Source organism: Polyodon spathula, chromosome 1, assembly GCF_017654505.1.
Source record: "Polyodon spathula isolate WHYD16114869_AA chromosome 1, ASM1765450v1, whole genome shotgun sequence".
NCBI lineage: Eukaryota > Metazoa > Chordata > Actinopteri > Acipenseriformes > Polyodontidae > Polyodon > Polyodon spathula.
In genome coordinates, this window is record NC_054534.1 from 55766169 (window position 1) to 55790315 (window position 24147).

The following is a 24147-nucleotide window of genomic DNA, read 5'->3' on the forward strand; positions in this document are numbered from 1 at the left end:
CCGTGTACTCTTTCTGTGCACTGTGTTTTTGGTCCCTTTTAAACACTCTGTAAAGTGCCTTTTTTCGCTGATTTTTTTTTTTTTAATTGATCTGTTAAACCATTTTGGCAATTTAGTTTTACATTTAGATTTGTCTATTTTAGGGATGTTATTTTTTTGCGCCTCTAGTACTACTTTTTTAAAGAACAGCCATCCTTTTTCTGTGGATGTTTTCTCTATTTTACTCCAATCTACTTCTGTTAGTCTCTGTTTCATACCTTCCTAGTTTGCTTTTCTAAAATTGTAAACCTTAGCTTTAGTCATTACTTTTGGGGTTTTAAAAAGCACTTCAAATGAGACCATGTTGTGGTCTGAGTTAGCCAGTGGTTCTCTGACCTCTGTTTTAGTTATTCTGTCTATTTGAAAAGACTAAATCAAGGCATGCCTCCCCTCTAGTCAGTGCCTTGACAGATTGTGTTAGGAAGCAGTCATTTGTCATTTCCACCATTTCAATTTCATCCATCTTGCTCCCCACCGGGTTTTCCCATTTTATATGGGGGAAGTTGAAATCCCCCATTAGTATGGCTTCTCCTTTGCTACACGCTTTTCTAATGTCATTATATAACAGATTATTTTAACGTACCTGTTGTGTCTAATTTATACATTGCTTACTCACTAGTCAGTTTTATAAGGCATTATTTACTTTAATTGTATATATTACATGCTGAGTGAGACTTGTGTGGTGATTTCTCAGATGGCTTTTGAATAAAGTGTTACTGCTACTGCTTACCTCAGTTTTCTTTGTTCTGTTCTCTGACTAAATACCACAGTATATTTGCCAGTTTTTCTGTAATTCTTAGTGACAGAGATGAAAAAACAAGATTGTTGGGTAAATGCTGTTTCAGTTGTATGTTGACATTTTTACCTACAGAAACACTGTTTAGATAATTGTTACTATTAAGGTGTAGTAATATTAGATCAGGCAAGTAAGTTAGTCTATGATGTCATAGCCGTGCAGTAAGACAATTTATCTTGGCAAAAGCAAATAACAGTAATACAAGCAAATAAAAACAATACTCTCATGAAATGAAAATTAACACATAACAAACTTTGACCCAAAGGACACTGCTGGGGTGAAATGACCCAGGAAGTGCAAGTGCAGACAGATAGCCCAAGAATAAGGCATGGAAATTGAGGGCTTTCTTTAACCTAAAGAAGTATCAGATGTCATGTTTTAACCCTTTGCGGTCCTATGTCGGACCAGGTCTAACATTACAATTTTCCCTTTCCAGTCCGATGTCAGACAATGTCCGACATCAAAAGCTTATCAAGTACAGGTCTCTCGTCATTTTTTTCCTCCGGAAAAAGCTGAGAAAACCTTTCAGTGGCCTAGTGAGACCGATAGGAGCTGAATAAAGCCGGAAAAAGGGGCGTATCTGAGCAATACAGAGGTAGCACGGGCACAAACAAAGGAGATAGCTGCTTCCGCATCCAGTGCTCAAAGAATATCACTGACTTTTGCAGAGCTTTTTGAGACGTTATAGTTATAAAAATATTACTTTGATTGCATTATTGAGGAGTTTGGTGATAAAACAAGTGATCAGGAGAGGATTAGTCAGTATGCACTTCTATAAAGAGGTAAGTTTTGGAGATGCGGTACTGATGCCCTTTTGCCATGCAGTGCCTTTTAAACGTATTTTACTCAGAAAAAATTAATATTTTAAATGGCATGTGTAAAATAAACAGCGCATGTGAAAATAAATTGGGCCTGACACGCCTGGCAAGCACTGAATAAATGTATATATTTATTTTAAACACTGGAAATTTGAGACCAATGTAGCTAATGGAAGTGCACAATGGATACAAGTGATTTGTATTATTTTGTTAGCTACAGCTGTAACACCAGACTAATTGTTCAGCCCTGGTAACCTGCTATTGTCAGCTTACTGCCAGGAACAACAGTGTCTTTATTTCAGCCAACTCACTGTGGTTGGAGGACATGTTGCTGTTATTTTGCGTTTTATGGTCATCAGCTTAACTTTGTGGTCATTGTTCAGGATGATGACACTGATAAAAGAGGAACTTGTAATATCTTTGGTTATGTTCTGTATACATTTCGACAGTGAGAACATGGCTATAGCAGCAGCAGCAAAGTGCATTTCATGATAAATTGAAGGTGAGACTTGAGGATGCAAACAACATGGATGCAAGACAACAACGGGACACTTACATTTCTTCAGCTGATCACTTGAACCCTTCTACAGTTGCACAACTGCTTGCAAATAGCAGATTCCAATGTCCATATACCTAGGTTGCTGTCACACTCCCAAATTTGGTACAATAGTGCAGGTTTATTGCCAAAAATAGGAAGCTACAGTATGTGTCCTTCAGATTGGATCCTGGTATCTGTAAAACAGGAACATTGTCTTTATCAGCAAAAAATGTCATTGCAGAGAATGTGGTTAGTTGGCCCATTCAATTAAAAAAATATTATAGGGTTTAGGCAGAAAAAATGTGTTTGCTTTGTCCTCTGTGTTTTCATGTTTAAACCACAGTGCTTCTACTTTATTACATTGTATGTGGGAGCTGTAGTTAAGAGAATGCTATTTGTGTTGCGTCTTCTAAGAAGTGTTAGTGGAATGACATTATAGGGCAAATGAGAGCCATGACCACTGTATAAAGGGGCTGCTTATAACCAGGGATCGCTGTACAATCGATTGTCTGTATCTCTGCCCCCTCTGCAGCTACAAGTCCTTCTTGCCCAAGAGTGTGCGGGCGAAGATCCAGGACTACCACTTTGTGACACGCAAGCGAATCCGCCATCGCTTCCGCAGGTTCATCCAGCAGTTCAGCCAGTGCAAGGCCACCGCCCGCGATCTCAAACTGAAGTACCTCATCAACCTGGAGATGCTGCAATCAGCCTTCTATTGCGAGTGCTTCGAGGTGAGAGAGCCCAGCGTCGGGCCCGCTGGGGAGGAGACGTTCACCATCGTCATCACGGGCAGTGGCGGCATCCAGTGGTCCAGAGGGAAGCACAAGGACAGCAACTCCTTGTCAGACCAGGTAGTGTGTCTTATGTAGATTTACTGCCTACACTGTACACGTCAAAGTTAATGTGGGATTCAGTCTGTTTTATTCCTTAAAATTATGCTATTTCAGCTAGAATTGGTTATGAAAAGAGTTCTTAAGGCTGATTTATTTAAATAAGTAGGGGAATCCTATCACTGTTGTGCAGGCTGTATGTTTTACCTATTGGTTTCACTAATAGGTATAGCATACACCTGAGAGAGAGAGACAGAGAATAGTCTGGAATAGTCGTTTTGCAGTGAAAATTATTTAATATGGTATTCACGGCTGCACTGTGAACTTTTAGGTCACCCATTGTCATGCCCCTTTGAAACACTGATAAATCGTTGGTTCTACCTATTTTATGGACATCTAGCTGACCGCAAATTACTCCCAGCCCTGTATACAGTCAATCATGTGACATCAAACAATTAATCTCCTTTGTATTTGGTTAAAATACAAGAGACCAGAGTCAAGTAGATAAACATTTTGGCTATTGCATTTATCAGTGTTTGTAGAGTTTTGTGTCACTGAACCACGTATCGTAGCTAGATCTCCAATTAGAAGCTGTTGTGGGTGCTTTAATTCAATATGTTCCGGCTGCAGTTAATGTGACTCCAATTTGTGACATTTACAGCTTTCAGTACATAGCATACCACTTTGCTCTCACACTAAATGCCAAGGAGCAATAAGAAGTCATTACAACACAGGCACTTCCACTTTAATTTTAATTCAACCAGTGGTCCACACTCATCCTGGATTTACACAAAGCTTGGTAACTGCAAAAAGCAATTACCCGGGAAAGAAGGGATTAGCCCCCTAAAATCAAATTCTTAATTGTGGGGTGTTCTTGGAATATGTAAGCAAAATCTTTAGTAGTATGCAATCTGTTTTCCAAAACATTGACAGTATGCAACATATTTTGTCATTTGGTAGACTAATAACTTTAGTTTGGTGAATTACCAAGAGATCCTAGAATGCAGCAAAACAGATGTTTTGAACCACTGTGCCATGATGGGAAGCTTGGTGGTCCAGTGTGACCCTGAGCAAGTCACTTAACCCCCTTGTGCTCCATCCTTCGGATGAGATGTAAAACCAAGGTCCTATTGTAAGTGACTCTGCAACAGCAGTTGTGATGCATTGTTCACACCCCGTGTCTCTGAGTCGCTTTGGATAAAAGCATCTGCTAAATAACCAGTTAATTAATGATGACGCATACCTGATAAGTCTTATAAACTGCCTTGACTTTTGGGTCAGAAAACACAGTGGGACTCTGGTGACTATTTTATTACAGCGGAAGGCAATACAAATGTGGGTCATTTTGCCTTCCAACTTGAATTTAAGTTCCAAAAATGAAAGTGAGGGGGATCCAAACTGGATCAACACATTCCCACCACCTACAGAAAAGGTCCTGATGTTTATTTTATTTTATTTTTTTCCTGTAGGAGTTGCAGACGTACTGTGATTTTCCAGATGTTATCGATGTAGGCATCAAACAGGCAAACAAAGATGGTCCCACGGAAAGTCGAATAGTCACCATAAACAAACAAGATGGCAACAGTCTAGTAAGTAATACATCCATTTGGTTCATCTGAATGAATTATGTACAGTGGAACCCATAAACAGTGGTTTCAGATAATCAATCAGGAGCTCTCTAAATGTACTATTAATAGTTAATAACTAAAACGATGAATTACAATAAACCATTTAATGTACTGACACTTGTTTGGTTTATATATTTTTTAGTACAAGCCTTCCTTTCCTGGACAAAGTGTTAGCCAATTGCATATTGATGATAATCTGTTCAGCATGTGGTTTAGGTTGACACATTTGAAAGGTGCCATTTTGCGAACACTGACAACTGAGGAAACAATTTATTTCTCAACAAAACTCTTAAGGAAAAGCTACAGTGCTGAGCTTCATAGCTCACACAGCTGTTGCAAATGTATCCTCCTGTAGGTTTCTGTAGTCCACACTCCCATTTACTGTTGTGAAGTCAAGATATGTCCAAATAATAAACCTTTTAGCACTAACCCCTATCAATAGACGAGATTCACTTGCAGAAGAAACTATTCATACTGCTGATGCCCAGGTACAATTATGTATAAAAGCTCAAAAGAAAAAGTACCATAGATTTTAAAACAAGATTTAGGCTCATGTGTAGGGCTGTGCTGTCCGTTTTCGGGTTTGGTACCGGAATGCATAGCTGCTTTATAATGTCTTTTTCACAGTGGATCAGCTGAAAATTATATTTAAATTAAGATGGTACACTCAGTATTAGATACACTCTGGTTGAAATGTAGTGGTATAATTACTGTTTTAAAATGTTGCATTGCTTAAATATACATTTATGTGAAAATAAATGATTAGGCAATGTTATACATTAAAATCAATGGATTTCTTTTTCTAACAGATTTTCGTCGTATGCAAATGTTGGTGTTTGTTCGGCAAATGAAAGTTTCTTTTCTTGCATGAAAAGGGTAAAAACATACCTGCATACAGCTACTGGGGATGAGAGATTGAGTAATCTTTTGGTTATTGCAAACTAGCAAAAACATTAGATGTACAGGTTGGTGTTGACAGATTTGCCAAGATGAAAGCGAGATGCCACCCTGTTTTATGGTTGTCTGTCTAAACATGTTATTTAAAACTTTGCTACATGTTTCTACTTTTGACATTCAGAGGAATGTGGTGCTTATTTAGCAGTTTATGTCCATTGATTTATATTTGATACAAGGTGTCATTCTTTGTGGAAATCAGGTGAAATGTATCAAACTTAACAAGGTTCAAAGCATGCATTCTTACTCCTAGCTCTTTTTGTAACGCTCATGCATGACTATTTTTTTCAGTGGTCTGAGAGTAGTCTAATGTCCCTAGCTGCTGCTGTAAAATGATTATAAAAACAATAATGTTGTAGCTCTATTTGTTTAATGTAGCAGTAGTTATAGTATGTAACTGTGAAATGTTTACTTAACTGGGATTACAGAAGCTGGCAGCGGAGCAATTTGGTTAACGTTAAAGCCTTTACCCACTTTTAAAACACAAAAGCTTCAGTGAAAACGACGACCGTAACGTTACTATAAAATTAGACTTTTTGGAAAGACATTTCCGAGTTTGTTATAAACCAGCGCCGTGCTTTAAAAATACTTGTCAGTTTCCTCGGCTCACCATGTACCAGCGACCCCTGTAGACTCGCCTGGCGCCTGCAGGCTTGCCTGTAAGCAACCCAGAGCTGCGTTGTCCTCCAACAGTGTAGCTCTCGGTTGGCTGCATGGCGGGCCTGCAAAGTGAAAAGAAGCTGTCGGCTGACGGCACATGCTTCGGAGGACCGCGTGTGTTCATCTTCGCCACTCCTGAGTCAGCGCGGGGGTGGTAGTGGTGAGCTGAGCCTAAAATACAATTGGACATTTCAAATTGGGAGAAAAACAGGGTTAAATCAATTGGCGATTACTAAATTTAAAAAATAAATAAAACAAAACGTCATACACAGGACAGTGTCTACCAGCATGGAAATGAAATAAAATGAAATAAAAAAAATGAATTACCAGATGTATAGTTAAAAAATAAACAATAGTCACAACTGTTTCGCAAGACAAGAGAAAGAAATGTAAAGAGTAATATGTAACAACTAATATATAACACGCTACTTTTCTATTAAGCAATAAGTAAGGACATTATATTACTTTTTTCTGAAGAAACGAGTGAGTAATAAGTAACGTTTTTTAGTAACGTGCCCAACTCTGTAGATGGGCACATTGTGCAGCTTAACTGCTAACCAGAAATCAGGGGCTGTCTCATCTGCAATCTTGGTTTGCATACAGCGGCTTATTCTTTTTCTCTCTGCTTTTCTTTATCTGTACACAGGAGGTGGAATTTTCCTCGCTACAAGAGGCGCTGTCCTTTGTATCGCTGATCGATGGTTATTACCGCCTAACAGCAGATGCACATCACTACCTCTGTAAAGAGGTGGCACCACCCCGATTACAGGAGGCGATCCAGAGCTACTGCCACGGCCCCATTTTGTAAGTGCCTCCATGTCCAGAAGCTTAAAAGAATAAGGAGTACAGTAACTCAACCGTACCTGATAGTTTGTAGTGTTTAGGTTGGGATTTTGGTTGACTGCAGTGCACCACTGCATTTAATAAGTATATTTGCATCCCTGCATAGATACCCCTCTCAAATATATGAATATTATTTTAACGAGCAAGCAGTTGTAAAAGTGGAGTGGCACATCACATGCTTTCCATTTACTACCAATGCACTCCTGTACATGTTTTAGTATTCCAAAGTGTATTTACTTTTGTATTTTTCAATGGCCAGCTTGTAGCAGTGACAATAGAATAATACATGAAATACCATAATGAGTAAATGGTTAAATATGCGTGGTACAGTATAAACAAAAAAGCACAGTTTTTGTTTTTTGGGTTTTTTTTGGTTAACTTTATTGCCTATTTAAAACCATTTTGTGTACTTTCTGTTCTTTTTACCATGATAAATGGGTTTGGACTATGACTAGGGTAAAACAAGTAAAAGCTAAATGGCTAATGTCATTTTAGACATATTTGTTACATTTGCATTAACTTTTATTCCATCATACCTCACTTTCAGCATTACATTTTTAGCACTTGGAGGATAGTGAATGTGTCAAATGAATTTTAAAAAGTTTTTTATTTTTATTTTTATACAAGTGATGTTTTTGTTATACTGATAACACTTTACAGAAAATGCATGTAGTGCTGATGTTTTCATCATGGTCATACAACGTAATAACCTTTGTACTTATATACTGTAAAAAGATATGAGCATAACGTAAAGAACCAACAACACTCCGATACAGCCACACCACACCAATCATGCTGAGCTGTGATCTGTTTAAGCAATTTAGCGTGTCATTGTGAGATATCGCCATGTAGACACACCCACTAAAGTGCTGTATTGGGATTATTAAAGACTTAGGTTAAAAGAAATCTCTAGTGATGTCCTAATATAGCGCCACTGTCATGACATCATACAGGGGTCATTCCGTGACAAATCACCCCAAAAATATTGGGTTTAATACCCTACCACCTCCAGTTTACTTCGTGCTCAGGGTTGTTCAAAGCAAAAAGAAACAACATTGACATTTTCAGCCTGATTGGGTTAAATGGGGTCAAAAGTTACAGAAGGCTCAAACTTCGGTTGATTTTGAACATCCCAACCTTTTAATCTTTTAATCAAAAACTATTTTAGCTAGAGTCTTGTATTAAAGGTTTTTTTTGTTTGTTTTACTTTGGACCTTTGGGAGAAAAACCTCAATAATAAATATTTGGTGGGTGGGGGGGGGGAATTCCAGGAAGATAATATCTTTTGCTTTCTGTGATACACTAGTAAAGAGGGAAGAGAATTGAAGTTGGTTCTGGTAAATGGGGATGAATCTGTGTAGACGTAGTGCGTCCTTAATGGTTAATTGAACCCGTGTTTTAGGTTTTCAGTAGTAAGGTAACGTTTGATTTTTTCACGGCAAAGAAAAAATGACCTTGTAACTTTGTATATGCGAAGCAGAGACGGTGACATTTCCATTAATGTGTGTCAGGTATTTATTGCCTCAGTATTTTGTTTGTCTGTGTATAGTGTAAATCGGTGGGCGCAAGGGTGCTACCTGTTTGATTATTTGTCATGGACCCATAGCCCATTGAAATTAATAGGATGATCCTTTAATTTGCATAATACAAAATTAAGTTGGAGGACAAAGCTACACAGATAGTTACATAGTAATAAGACAGGTTTTCCCCTATTTTTTATGCTACAGTAGACTCGCTGATCCGAACCCTGGCAGTCCAAACTGGTCTGTAATCTTGACTATGCAACAATAATTAAATGCATGCGGATAGAAATCTGTAGAAACCAAACTTTAATATCATAATTATATAATGAGTACAAAACATCAAAGAATGTTATCAGTATTCCAAACAAATTACGAAACTGAATGGAGTCTGGTCACAACTAGTTTGGATTAGCTGTCTACTTTATCTGAGATTCCCTGCTTGGGTGACAAAGACATTGTGAGGCAGCCTGTACATAGCTGAGAAACACTTATACAAATGTGTTGAAACTTTGTTTGGACATTCTTTAGTTATTGCAATGATCAAAATCTGGATGGGGAAGTTCCTGTCAGTATGTTTATAGATAAGTGTGTAAGTGACATTTCAATCGGATTCTGGGAATACCGGTTTATCGAGGAACCTGTCTGCATTTCATGCTTTCATTTTAAAATGTGCATATTGTGGATGTAAGATTTGGAGGTCAACTATTTCATGTTACTGTTTGTGTTTCTTCAACTGTATTTTGTTTGAAGCTTCCTTATACTGTATTTTCTAATTGGGGGGCGGGGGGGTTCTGTGGTTAAGCAGCATGCCAACTGCACTTTCTCACCATAGGATGGAGCATGCCACCAACCAATTGAGAAGAGCCGGCAACCAGAGAGGACTTTACATTCTCCGGTGCAGCCCAAAGGATTTTAACAAGTACTTCCTTTCCTTTGCAGTAGGGGTCAGTATACTACAAGAATACACTCAGAAGTATTCTCATTTCTAGTTTGTAGCAATCTGGATAGGACAGCACTACAGATTCAGGAAAAGGCAGGCATATGCTTTTAGAAATACCCTATAGAGAGTTAGACACAATGTCATCCTTGATGGAAAGCTTAAACAAATTCAACAGAATTATAAATGAATTTTGTTCACTGCAACGGAATTCACATTGATGTTAATATTTAGTGCTGACATGCATTGTTTATGGGCTGGAATAAAATAAAAATTGCTGTTGAATAATTTATTCACACAGGTAATGTTGTATACAGAAATTTATAAAAGGCCATTTTAGATATTAACTTGAAATTTTCTTTCTGCTAAACTCTGTATATAGGGGGTATGATATAATTTACAAAAACTTTGTTGCAGTTCTTCTCGGTCTAGCAGCGCCTCAGTGGCATGCTAGTGTGACACTAAAAAAAACAGCTTGAACTAGAATAAACTAATACAGTGGTCGTTACAGTGGCTGATGCTTCTTTTTGTGTTTCTTAGCATGACAATGGGACGAATTACAAACACTGCTTGATCACAAAGACTGAGACCGGTGAATACAATCTGAATGGTGCCAAGAAGACCTTTGGAAGCCTCAAGGAGTTGCTTAACTGCTACCAGAAGGAGACGGTCCGTTCTGATGGCTTTATCTTCCAGTTTCTCAAGTGCTGTCCGCCCAAGGCCAAAGGTCAGGGTCAGGTTTAAAACGTTTTGTATTCAAAGTTGATTGAAAATGTATGCCATTGACAATTGCTTATTCTGAAAGAAACAATTGTTATGTTATGGTTTTTCAGACCGCCTTGTAGTTAATGCTTTACATTTAAAACCTGCTTAAATTATTCTTGCAAAATGTGCCATAATAAAGTAAAATAAGTAAAATAATCCATAAACCATTCAGCAGTCACTAAATGCAGGCAATGACTTAAAGACCTACAGGTTTAAGCACCAGTTGGTGACATTATCTCACCCGGTAAAAATGGGACATTAATTGTAACTGTTTTGAATTGGGCCCTGTAAAATCTATCTGTATCTCTTGTCTTACATGACACTATCTGCCAGTCTTACTGTTTGTTCAGATATAAAAGAGCTATTTTCCCTTTGAGAAAACATTCCAAACATGACTCAATATAGTTGGTGCAGTATTCTGAGCCTCTTTGCATTGAATTTGCTGTGCAGCTGGATGCGTTTGTTGCATGTCAGATACAAGTCAGATGTAGCATCTCTGAAGACCGGGTCCACAGCTGGGTGCTTTGAAAGCACAGTTCACTGTTTGCTCAACCAGCTCTTTAATCTGTCTGCAAATTGTTGCTGGACAAAGTCTGTCAGGTACAGACAATAAAATGGAGTGGTTGATTATAGAAATACAGTTGTCAGCTAAATCCTATACATTATTAGGCAAAATAATTAACTTTGCACCATTTTTCTCGTTTCTCTCCTTGTCACTTTTAGACAAATCAAATCTGGTGGTCTTTCGAAGCAACAAAGGCTCCGAAATGCCCATGTCTCCAGTACTGCAGAGACATAATGTCAGCCAGATGGTGTTTCACAAGATCAAGAAAGAAGACCTGGAATTTGTAAGTACACTCAACAGTTTGAAATTGATTTCCTTTCTAGTGTAACAATGTGACTATTACCGCATGGGTATTTATCTCTTAAAGACCCGAAACCTGAATAAGATATATCAAAGCTGCTTGCAAAGCCTATGACGGAGTCTTGGCCCACCCCCCAAGGACATAAAAAGACTGATCTCGCACTATTTTTCTTTTCAAGACTGACCTGACAGAGGAGCCATTGCTCGGATATATAGTGAAAAGTGTTGAATTTAAATCAAGGGAAGTAATGCTAAAGCTTTACAATTTATTAGTAAGACCTCATCAGAATATTGTGTTCAGTTCAGACAATGTCAACTCAAGGGACTTTTTCGACCTGAAAAAAGAAACAAGGACCAGGGGTCACAAATGGGGCAATCAGAACAGAAAATAGAAGGCATTTTTTTATACAGAGAATGGTGAGAGTCTGGAATCAGCTCCCCAATAATGTTGTTGAAGCTGACACCCTGGGATCCTTCAAGGTTCTGGGATCAATAAGCTACTAACAACCAAACGAGCAAGATGGGTCGAATGGCCTCCTCTCATTTTGTAAACTTTCTTATGTTCTTAAGTATTTGTTGCTTATGACTGTATAATTAATTAATAATTTATGCAATATTTTATTTACACTACAATAGTTTTTTAAAAATTAATTACGTGTATATTGTGCACTAGAGCCTGTTGTTTGTTACAGTGGCTGTGTGCCCCGCCTGAAGCCAGTGGCTTGAGTTGCTCCTTTCCAGGGATCAAGCAGCATAAGTCGGCTGACTTTGGGCTCCCCCCAGGCTGCATAGCACTGGCTGAAGTTAAATTAAATTCATTTTTTCAATTCCGAGGCATTTATTTTTTGAACCGTAATTGTGCAATACTGTTTTCTGTGGAGAAATATCTTTCTCCTGTTGTATTTTCTCTTTGTTTTAGTTTTTTTGCTTTTTTTACAGAAATACACCTACAGCTGCTTTGCTCAGCAGTGCTGCGCTGGACCAAGATACGTGCTTCGGTTGAGAGTGCTTGCAGTCTCTCCCACAGTATTGTGCTGCCGTTTTAGTGGCTGCTTTTGCGTCACCATTGGGAAGGCTGTTAGTACCTCTAACAAGCAGGCTTCCCTCAGTCTTATGTGTGGTACTGACTGAGTGGTTTTGCCGGTGGACACCTACTGTGCTGGTGCCGAGGTCACCGACCCACTCCGTTCCCAAACCGGTACCTTACCGAACCGCCCTGGCGCTAAAGTCACCAAACCGGTACCCAACTGACCGGTACCAATCCGCTACCGACCGGTGCTTACCACCCTGGTCCGGAAATAAACCGGTCTTGTTTGGGTCTTGGCCCGTCCGTTTGCGGTCTTTAACTAGATTGAGGCAGCAACTGTACATTTGTATAAACTGTACACTGCATTACTTACTTCTTGCATCATGCCTGGGTTTTATCCCTGCAAGACATGCAAGGCCAATCTGCCTATTGAAGACAAACAACACTCTTCCCCATCACTCTCTTGTGGAGAGGTGGCTGCATCCGCATCCCGTGGTGCTGTGTCACCTTCAACAATTGGGCTTTGTAGGGAATCACACGAAGAGCCAGCTCACACCTTCTCAGACAGCCTCTCTAGGAGTGTGCTTGGACTCCAGGTCAATCTTTCAGATGACAGAGCGCAGATAATTGATGCTTGTTTAGATATCTTTCAGCTCAACAGAGCGCTCATGGTAGTGACATTGCAGAGACTTCTGGGCTTGATGGCAGCAGCTTCCCAGACCCGTTCGATTGGGTCTCCTGCCAATGTAAAATGTAAAATCTTTAAATTCATGAGTACGTTTAATGTCATCTGGTGAAAAATTCCAGAAAGTGAAAATGCAGCTGCCCTGGTAATTCTGTTTTATAAATTCCATTAATGGGCGAGGGGCAATATCATGCAGAGACTTAAAAACCAGAACTCTGTAAGAATAATATATATAATTATCAAAACTTAGTAAATTATATTTTTTTGAGACTACTGCAATGGTGGAATATCAGTTGTTTTTTTTTTAATCTAGAATTGTTAAGCTTTGAAAAACCAAACTAACATGTTAATAAATGTATTTGTTTATGTCAAATTAAATTACATTATGAGAGTGGATATTTAGGTATTTTGGGTATTCTCTTTCTAAAAATGTTGTCCTGTCTGGTTTAAATGTTGACATTGATTAATGGGCAACTGTTTAAATTAAAGTTAATGTGCTTTTGTTAAAGTTAACAGAGTAAGGGCATGATCAGTGGAAGCCAGGACTTAACCCATGCTAATTTTCTTAGGCATGTTCAAACAAGTGAGCTCTCTGCTAGTTTGCTATGAACTTGCTTAGGTCTGTTACATTTTATATTATTGTGATTAGTTCTATGACTTTGCTGTTTATCATTAAAACTTCCACACAGGGATTCCTCTGATAGAAATGACAGTCATAATATTAAAATTACTCATGAAATGTGGCACTGCATACAGATAAGGAACAGTGTTTTAAAATGTGTGTAATGATTTTGTGACATGGACTAATTCCCACTGAAGCCAGATCAATACCACCTAACTTGATTCACTTGCGACCAGAGTAAATGAACCTGCTGCATGAGCTAGGCGCCACTCTGCCTACTTCCAGTTTCAAAAGAAATTTCCCTGGTTAAATGTTGTTGGCTAACCTACATAGTAATCTTTTGTTTATTTTTTTATTCTAACTTTTCAGCATGAAAGCCTTGGTCAAGGAACCTTTACAAAGATTTTTAGAGGAATAAGGAAAGAGCTCGGAGACTATGGCGAGATGCATGAGACAGAGGTTGTTGTGAAGGTTCTGGATAAAGCACACAGGAATTACTCCGAGGTGAGTAAAGAAGTATCCTTCTGACACATCACATAGGAGATAGCTTGACTATTCTCACAGTAGTTTCCCTCACTATCACACAAACAACTTGCGTAAACATTTTCAACATACCATGAATGTAGGCCATGGTCCTACTGGACCTTCATGTTTAGCAGGTTAATTTTTATCTTTGAGTATGTGTGTTATTGTACTTTGATTATCTTTTTGTTTTTTTTTCCACCTTAACAATTAGTAGTATTGTGATAGGTGACGCAAGTAACCACACTTTAAGAAGGCAGTTAAACATACATTTAGTTAAAATAAGTCAAATTGTATTCTTGGAAAAGTAGACACATTTTACTACACAAAAGAAAATCAGTGCTGCTACAGTATATCACACTTGCCAGAATTCCTGTAAGGGATTATCAGGAGGTGAGTGGGATGGGTGAAAGTAAAATGTGTTTAAAAACAGTCCGTATTTATTTAAAGAAATAATAAATCCACCCCTCTACCAGCAATGGTATCTGGGGGTATACGGCAGGATTGCAGTCCAAAATAATAATCGCAGTAACGATTATAATCCATGTGCTGCACAGCACAGTGCTCTTCATTGTGGTGTTGTCCTGTGCTATGCGGTTGATACTCAGGATGATAGTGCTGGCTCCCTGGCTGCAGCTCTCTGGCTCCTGCTCATCTGCAAAAACACAAGCAAAAGCAAAGAGCACTCCGGCTTGTTAATCACGTTTCAGCGTAAGGGATCGTACTTGCGTAGCTACGTCCCCTTTGTACTACCAAACTCCTCCCTGTGATCATCCTGGCACCACTGTCTCTCCAATCGCTGCCTGTCCCGCAGTTGACCATAGTGGACTTGTTTAGTAATCTCGCACCTACCTGCTTTCTCCAAAATGACCGACTTCTGGTTCCCACCTACCATCAAGTCGACCCGTCTATGGGAACGTGTACCACCAACCTTACACGGTGCCCTTTCTGGTTGGGAGGGAGACTTGCAGCTCAGATTCCTTCTCTCACTGTTAGTGATAAAAAATGATAAATGTTGAATTGGTAAAAATAATTAACTGTGGCTTGTTGTGACAGTTAAAATGTTTGCCTTGCATATTGTGGGAATGTTGTCATGAGTTCCTCTGAGTTTTAGTTTGAAATCCCACTTTGAGACAAAAGTGTCTGTTGTAAGTCAGTATAGTAGTGAGGACTATGTTTTAGACATTAGAACATTAAAGTGGCATTGGAAAAATAAAAATGTAAAAACAAAGGAATGTGAACTGGGAATTGAGAGTAACATTATTGATCGCTTTGCCAAACCTAAAACAGATGAAGACCTAAATATCATTGTCAGTGATCAGTTTTCAAGATGTGGGCTGTAAGCTTGTTTGAGCAATGGTTAAAGCCAGGAAAGAAGCTGACTTTAAATCTGTAATTGGTCGAGATTTACTGAGTGAGGATTAATTTGCTGTTGTTCCCGAACCTGTCCAGAAGATAAGTTAGATATGGGGCAGGGGGGAGGGGGGTTATGTGGAAATTAATTTATAATTATGAAAATATATATTTTTAACATTGTTAATGTATGAATGCTAAACTGAAATCACAAGCCTTTTACTTTGAAATGTGTAATACTGTAATTAACTGAAATGATTGTAGCATAATAAAATGGCTTTCGCTTTTGTGGTGAATTGTTCTTACTAGGGTTTTGTTCAAGAATCTACAGGTTTCTGTGGATTCATAGCACAAACTGTGGATTTGTTAATCAACCATATCTATGTGCTCCGCACTCCCCTTCTCTTCAAAGCCACTCAGCCACTTTTAGTTTGAAGATTCATAGGACTAATCAATCAAAAGATCAAAGGGTGGCATTATAGAAATGTTTAAGTCTTTTTAAATAGCAAGCTTTTTTTATAGGTTTAATACTGTATTTTATTGCATCTACTCAGTCCGGAATTGGGTGATTTAATCAGTAGCTATCTCATTTTCATAATGTCTTACTCATTGTTGGCTGGCTACCAGATTCATTTGTGTTTAAAGGCCAAGGTGCAGATTCAAAAACATTGCATCTTGTACATAGAACCTTTGGGCCCCAGGCCCTAAAGACAAAAAATGCCGCCCCCTCTCTACACTACATCTCTCAGGCTTTTTAGCAAAATTAAGTCTTTGTACCTTGTTGCACAAGAGATAGAGGCAGTATGACATCTCATTAAATGACACGCGGTAGCAGTTGACCAATAAATACATACAGGGAGTGTCCACTTTATTGGGAATACTGGGAAATAAAATGTACCTTGAACCATGTGACATGGGTTGCATAGTTAGTTGGATGTAAAATGCGTAAATGTATTTATTAATTTATTTAGTTTTTGAGCTGCATTATACTGGGGCCTGATTCTGTATCTCATACTGCAGCTACAACCATTCAGATGTACTATGTCGTTAGTGACTGCAAACTTACCCCACATCACAAAATTACCACACAATTAAGTCTCCACTCATGAGTCTCAGGACTAAGTACCAAGCGATGTTCAGGTCAGGATTGATGCATGCTCAGAGCTGTGAGGGAAAGCTCTCCCTCACCTTTCAAATACACTGATTTTATAGATCCTGAATTTATACTGTATCAAGTTAGAGAACCAACAACAATGGTCTGATCAGCTGACAGCATGACCTTGTGAAGTAATCTGCCGTGCAGATTGATTTATGATTTATCAGTGACCCTGATACCTTTCTTCTCTCCTCTGCAGTCCTTCTTTGAAGCTGCTAGCATGATGAGCCAGCTCTCCTACAAGCACCTGGTATTGAACTATGGGGTCTGTGTGTGTGGAGAAGAGAGTAAGTGCATCCTATCAAGTCATGCTTCATCAGAGCCAGCTATTTCAACTAATAATCTTCCTTCCTTCCACCCCCACCTCGCCCCCCCAAAAACAGATCAGTAGAATTGTGGCTTTCTGCCCAGTGCTTTATTTAAAAAGCTAATTCCATTAAAGAATATATTTTACAATGTGATGACATAGACGCTTATTGCAAGGGGCAGTATAAAATGATACAGCCCAACAAGGAGACCATTGTGTTAAGTGTTCACATTAGACTACTGCGCAGGCTGGCTGTAAAATTATTAATATTCTTTAACTCTTTACTGTAGGGGGAGGGAAGTTTGAATGTAGTTACTTAATAATTGAAGTATAATTAATTTATGGTCATTGAATTCCTATGTATATACTGTATGTTGAATGTGTGTGTTATTTCAGTGATCAATAAGAAATCATTTTTGACTTTACGTTCATTTTATGCAGCAACATGATTCCTGAAACCACTCAGTACTTGCATCTTTTACCTCTGGAGACCTTTTCAAGGTCTGCTCAGATCAAAAAGTGAAAGCAGTTTAGTGGTCTAAATTTTAAACTACTCACATTTTTACAAGAAACACCTATACAATATTTTTTCAGTACAAGCCACTTCCTTCCAATACATGTACAGCTAGTGTTTAGTCGTATAGAGCACGCCACCTATGAATTCCCACACTTGCTATCATTTGCTAGTACTGTATATATTTCATTGTTCCTTGTAAAAACCAGATCACACACTTGACTTCACTTTTTTATTTACTGAACTCCACGTATTGATCAAACCAGCTGAGGCTACCCTTTTGGAGGAATTCCATTAACTCCCATAGGATATCCCAACCTGAATACAAAATCGCGCTTTTATTGTAGGGGGATGAGGCACACAGAGAGGTCAAGTAATTTGCCTTGGGGTGCACAGTTACAAACTTCATTGTCCCTACCTAATATACAGGCATGAATTGTTTTGTTACCCAGTGTTAAAATGGTACAGAACACCCTGTATCTCGGATAACATTATTGTTACTTGCTGTTGTTGGGTCCTGTGTGCTGTGTACAGGTACCTGTATTATACTCGGTTCCAACAGTAGTGTTGATTGAAATATACTTTTATTATTAAGTTGTGCTTGGCAGTATCATTTTTGGAATCCTTCAAAATAAATGTATTTACAGTAGATATGATCAACTTTTTAAAATCTCCCTTTAGATATTATGGTTCAGGAATATGTGAAGTTTGGGTCTCTGGACACATACCTAAAAAAGAACAAGAGCTGTGTGAATATCATGTGGAAACTGGAGGTGGCAAAGCAGCTGGCTTGGGGTATGCATTTCTTGGTAAGTAAGCGCATAGCTTGTCTTAAGCAGGTTTGAATGGAAAAGAGAATAAGAGTGTCATGTAAAAAGCATTTTACATGGTAAGCCAGTGATGAATTTTAAAGGACAGTGGAAAGGCAAATATACTTAATTGTGACAACCTTTAGTGCTGCTGTAATAACGATTTTGTGATGATTTTGTAATTTCTGTTTTGAAATCTTTTTGTTATGGAAGTTTTGCTCACAATGTGTTAAGACATTTGTAACACCGAAGAGGAACCCAGGATTTAATCGATGAGTTTTACTGTGTGATATATACATACTTTCTGTCTGTATCCCTTGTATAGGAAGATAAAAATCTTGTTCACGGAAATGTTTGTGCCAAAAACATCTTGCTTATCAGGGAAGAGGACAGGAAAAGTGGCAGCCCTCCTTTTATAAAGATCACTGACCCTGGCATCAGTATTACAGTCTTGCCGAAAGAGAGTAAGTATCCAAACCATCAAATCAGAGCAACTTTTAGTTTACTTGTTCTTAATGTTCTTTCCACAGAATTTGGTTGATAATAAGCTAGTTTCTTATTATACACTTGCTTACATGAGGTGTGGGTTGTAAGGTTCAACAGATTTTAAACAAGCAAGTTGTATTTTACCTCCGTAGCGTTTCCTGATCTTTCAATAGACTTATTAGAAAAAAAAGTTAATTCCAATAATGCAAGACTTTATAGCACAACACTGGTTTAAATCAATTTGGCAGTGCACTGCACTTGCACTCTAATAAAATGAGGGAACACTGTTTAATTCAGTGGTTGAATAAGAGATGCATGGCTTCACTAGACTGTTTAGACCTAACACTGCTGTACTGGGGCTGTATTTTAGGTCATTTGTATTTTTGTCTATGATTTACTTCTGTAAAGCACCAGAGACTGCCATACATGAAAAGGTGCTATGTAAGTATAAATTGTATTATGTTTAGCACACCACTGCTGCCCTACAGGTTGGATAGCAAAAAATAACAGTTTTGTAAAGTTCCCTGTGTGCTTTTGCAGTTCTTGTTGAGAGAATTCCCTGGGTACCACCTGAGTGTATCGAGGATCCCAAGAACCTGAGCCAAGCCACAGACAAGTGGAGTTTTGGCACCACGCTGTGGGAGATTTGCAGTGGTGGCGACAAACCCCTCAGTACGCTTGATTCTTCTAAAGTAAGTACAGTGCATCTATATGTTCTCTTACAAAGTTTTGCATAGTGATTGCACTTGCACCAAAAGCCTATTCAACCAACACTCTTTTTTTTTTTTTTCCTTTAGAAAATTCAATTTTATGAAGATGAGCACAAATTGCCAGCGCCAAAATGGACAGAACTTGCCAATCTGATTAACAGCTGCATGAATTACAAGGCAGAGTTCAGGCCCTCTTTTCGTGCCGTCATCAGGGATCTCAACAACCTCTTCACCCCTGGTGAGTCCCTCCTGCTAGTTATCACCTCAGGGGAGCTTATCTTTCACCCATCCAGAGGCCAGTTCTGATTTTAGGTTTTGGTCATCATGGCGGCAGCCTTCTCTTAGCTCATCTTGGCACAAATGGCCACACTATATTCCTAAGCAGTAGCGTTTTCAGACCGGTCATGCAATATCAAAAAAAGAGTAGCAGAATTTTACCCCAAAGGGCATTCAAGGGTTCATAATGAGTACCTGAATGGAATGTTCTGAAACGTAACGAGGACTTGACAGTTTTAATTTTATTTTGTGCTTCTAGATTATGAGTTGCTTGCTGAAAGTGACATGTTGCCAAATCGAGCTCTTGGTGTTGGATTCACTGGCATTTTTGAGAACCAGACCCCTGCACAGTTTGAAGAGAGGCATTTGATATTCTTACAGCAGCTTGGCAAGGTAAGGCATTCAGTGTTTTTTTGTGATTTATTTATTTTATTTTTTTAAAGTGCTTGTACAATAGTTATTGATACAGAACAGGGGTTCGTTTTCAAACCAGGGTTATGATAATAACCTAATGTTGTCAAATATTTTCTGCTGAGCCCCCCTTTTGTAAAAGGTTAGGTTGTGGTGATCCACTGACATGTAAATTATGTATAATGTATGCAGTACAGATACAGCAGCAATGCAAGTGCATTATTGATATAATCATTTTTTACCATGTGATTAATAAGAATGAAATTCAGAATGATTCAGGGAAAGAAACACAATCACTTATCTGGTCATATGAGGGTGGGGTATATTTTGCACCACAGTTCCTTAATTTGTGGCTCCATGGTGCAGAGTTAAATCGTCTGCCACATTTAGTAGGTAAAAGGTACTTATTCTTCAAATATACTAAGGCTGAGAAACTTGATTTGTACAAGTATGTGGAAGCAAACGGGAGAAGCACTTTCGTTGCAGTAACTGAAAGCCAGAATATTCAGATTCGAGGGAAACCGAGAAGTCAGATAGAGGTTGGGATTGGAATTGCTGTTGAAACATACCATCGCATGAGATGCCAATTAAGCCTTCCTTCACTTTGGGTGAGAGTTACAGTTGGTGACGTGAAGCTGTTAAATGAGTTCCAAACCCAGTTATGTGCAGCTGGATGAGTATCACCAAAATAATTAAGATATTAGGCACTGAGCACTGGGCCTGGAGATATTCACTTATGAACTGGTTGATATAAGCATCAAGTTACCATTTGACATTTCCAGAAAGTCACTCGGGGTTGAGAACATGTCCACATTTGTATTAATGACGTTCAGCTTCCAGTGATCAAACTTCTCGGGCAACAGGTTCATTTTGTCACTCAATGTGAGGATGTTGGTTTCTTTTCCCTTGCACTGATATATTCAAAGAGTTTAAAGGGTAAAAAATATCTACTAGGTTCAAGCGCTGTCAGCTATTTGGGGTCGTTCAGGTGTTGGCTCAGGGGGCTCAGCATTAAGCAGAAACAGACGCACCTCATCTCTCAGTTCAAACAACCATAGTAGAACTTTACCCTGTGATAGCCAACGGACTTCAGTGTGTAATAGCAAATTATTGTGCGTCAGTCCCATTTCTCCACAGAGACGTGCAAAAATAAAAAAAGTTTCACATATGAACAGCTAGTTGAATATATGCCAGTGAGAGGCATGTGTAAAATAACAGGCACAAACCGAAGCCGTAAATCAGGAAAAAATGATAATACATCAATGGTAAGCACAAAACTTCAATATTATAATGAGAACATTTTCATATGTAAGTACCTTGAAACAAACAGTTGTAACTAAACTACCGCAGCAGGGATGAAACTACGTTACGGGAGTGAAAATAACTTTAATACATCACGAGTAGGTCTACAAAGTCACAAAAACCTCTGAAAAGCCAAGATACGAAAGACAAATCAGTGCTACATAGAGCCCAATGTATGCAGCAATTTTACCTCAACAGACAAACAATCACTGACATCTGCCAACTGCTTCAGGCTGACCTGGAAGGAGACATGCGGAGATCACACTGTTTGCCTGTTGCACTAAGGGTACCTACTGCATAGTGGTGTAGTCCTAAATCTTAAAACAAATTATACAAATTCACATTTTATTTGTACACTAAACTTGAGGTAACATTTAATAGGTAATGCATGCGTCTGGCATTCGACTTTTAGGCTACTCCCCCTTGATCAGTGCTGCCAGATTGGCAGTTTTTAAGCCTGATTTGGCTTGTTTTGAAAGCATCTAGCGGGTAAAGGTGCCAATACTTTTGTTATGAACAAATATTTGAAGTTTTTGTTTTTTTTGATTGATTGTTAAACTACCAAATAGTGTGTTTTTTGATCTTTGTCATATTAATTATTGGCTTATGTTAACTAAATTCATGTATTCATCATATTTTCTTGGATTATCTTATAGTAAGTGTAGGGGGCCAATACTTTTGTCTGCGACTGCAGCAAACTTAGACCAGCAACTGTGCTGCCTTGAGACATCAGTGGATTTGTCAATTTTGTGTCTAAAAAAATAAAAAAAACCTCACTCCCCTTAATTCTCTCCACAATCTGATGTCATTGGTCATCTCTTCAATACGACAGCTTACTGTGCCACTCGAAAGTGGAATGCAGTTGAACTGGTTAGCTTTAGCAAAAATGCACCGAATGCCCTGCTTTGCTATTTTCAGTTTTTCTGCCAGACAAGCAGTGGGCGTGCTCTTCTTTTCCTGATAGTGTTAAGTAGCATGTGATTAGCTGGTCCCATTCTACCAATGAATCTGTTTTGAAAATGCTTTGTAAGTAGCCCCTCTGTGCATTTGATGTAAACAAAAAAAAAGTGTGCCACCTTGAATCCAGAGCAGGGTGACAGACTTGTATTCCATTCAAACAGCCTGGAAATAAATTCTGCACATTGAAGAAAATTGTGGCATTCTGGAGAATGTAGTCTTTTATCCTCTCATGGACTACATTTTCTTCTCCTCTCACTAGTCTGCTACAATATTTAACAATAATCAATAATGTTAAATAAATAAACAATCAGTGATGTTAAGCACACTTTTGCTTAACATCATTAACTTTTTAACAATTAGCTTGACCTATAGCGGGGTATGCATGTTGTGGTAAGTAAATCAATTTATTTGTATTATTATGATTATTGTTGGTGGTGGTGGTGGTAGTGTTGTTGGTATTATAATTATGTTTTAAGCAGGGATTTCTGCATTGTGTATTTCACAGATAGTGAAGGTTACAGTATTAACAAGATGCAATGCATGATGCTGCAGCTGTCACTGAATAAAAAAAAAAAGACGATTTTCATAAACTCGTGTCTAGTTTATATAGATTACATTCCAAAGTACTATAATCTGTTTGAATAAATATTTTAGTAACATTCCTGTAGTATGTTAAACTTGCTTTAGGCTTGTTGCGAATGTTGTTGGATGTTTTTGATGTTAAATATGTGTTTGAATATTTTCTTTTTCTCCTGACGCTACCCAGGTGTAATTAACCCTCACATTCAGTTGTGGTGCACAAGCTTTTACTTAACTGCAATAATATTCAAATAATCATGTCAGGAAGAGAGGAATGGAGCGAAAATTTATGTGGCAGAAAAATCATCGATATTTATTCAAACAATTCTATTTTGTGTGCCCAATTAATCGATTGCTGTATCTTAACTGACAGCCCTAATACAGAATGACTGTAATTCACTTACTTTATAAACCTGGGAGGTATTTCTCTAAATTGACCAAGAAAATGGGAGTAAGGGTTTTGGCTAGATTAGTTTACCAATAAGTGTCCTTCTTCATAAGACAAATGTATTAGATTGATTTTATTGTTAGACTAATTTGAGACGATTTGTCCCGTGCCCCTGATAAGGTGTTATGCCCTGTTTGTGGGGTGCACCCCACAATTTGAGAATGCCTGATGCAGAAGATCACAGCTTTCAAGAGGAGACTTTGTTCTCCACATAACTGAACCATAATATACTGTATGAAACTGTAGATATTAAAGGAAAAATGTCAAATATTTTTGGTGCCACTGTAATGGCATTGTGTTTGCTTCTAATTGTTATCTTGACAGGACTCCCTTGTAAATAAGTTGTCTAGTAGACTGTACATATTAACTTAAATGCACGGCCTCCCACTCTGCAGGGCAACTTTGGCAGTGTGGAGATGTGTCGTTACGATCCTCTCCAGGACAACACTGGGGAGGTGGTGGCTGTCAAGAAGCTGCAGCACAGCACAGCCGAGCACCTGCGAGACTTCGAGCAGGAGATCAGGATCCTCAAGTCACTGCATCACGACAACATTGTCAAGTACAAAGGGGTGTGCTACAGTGCAGGTACGTTGTGGAGGCAAAGCATTCACCCCAGTCTTCCTTTTTTCATTCTTCTGTTTTTTTAAAAAATGGCGGTGGCATTTTGCACTCCAGAAATTCGTAGAAATATGTAGTTTATTAATGGTGTTTTCTTCTGTTTTTTTTTTTTTTTTTGTTAAAATCTTCAATGTTACCAGATGTATGTAAATAAAGTGAACTAAAT

At 38.4% G+C, this 24147-nt stretch overlaps 1 protein-coding gene across 3 annotated transcripts in view; it reads left to right on the forward strand.

Annotated features, from left to right (window-relative positions):
• Nucleotides 1–24147, forward strand: part of jak2b (Janus kinase 2b) — a 130452-nt gene that overhangs the window by 101789 nt on the left and 4516 nt on the right. For all 3 annotated transcript variants that reach the window (XM_041257597.1, XM_041257605.1, XM_041257613.1), the window contains exons 6-19: nucleotides 2724–3042; nucleotides 4491–4610; nucleotides 6910–7067; nucleotides 9462–9573; nucleotides 10107–10293; nucleotides 11055–11179; nucleotides 13900–14034; nucleotides 16761–16848; nucleotides 18064–18191; nucleotides 18517–18655; nucleotides 19218–19369; nucleotides 19475–19625; nucleotides 19923–20056; nucleotides 23759–23948. In XM_041257597.1, the coding sequence (XP_041113531.1) occupies nucleotides 2724–3042; nucleotides 4491–4610; nucleotides 6910–7067; nucleotides 9462–9573; nucleotides 10107–10293; nucleotides 11055–11179; nucleotides 13900–14034; nucleotides 16761–16848; nucleotides 18064–18191; nucleotides 18517–18655; nucleotides 19218–19369; nucleotides 19475–19625; nucleotides 19923–20056; nucleotides 23759–23948 (2138 nt within the window). The remainder of the gene's footprint in view (nucleotides 1–2723; nucleotides 3043–4490; nucleotides 4611–6909; nucleotides 7068–9461; nucleotides 9574–10106; nucleotides 10294–11054; nucleotides 11180–13899; nucleotides 14035–16760; nucleotides 16849–18063; nucleotides 18192–18516; nucleotides 18656–19217; nucleotides 19370–19474; nucleotides 19626–19922; nucleotides 20057–23758; nucleotides 23949–24147) is intronic.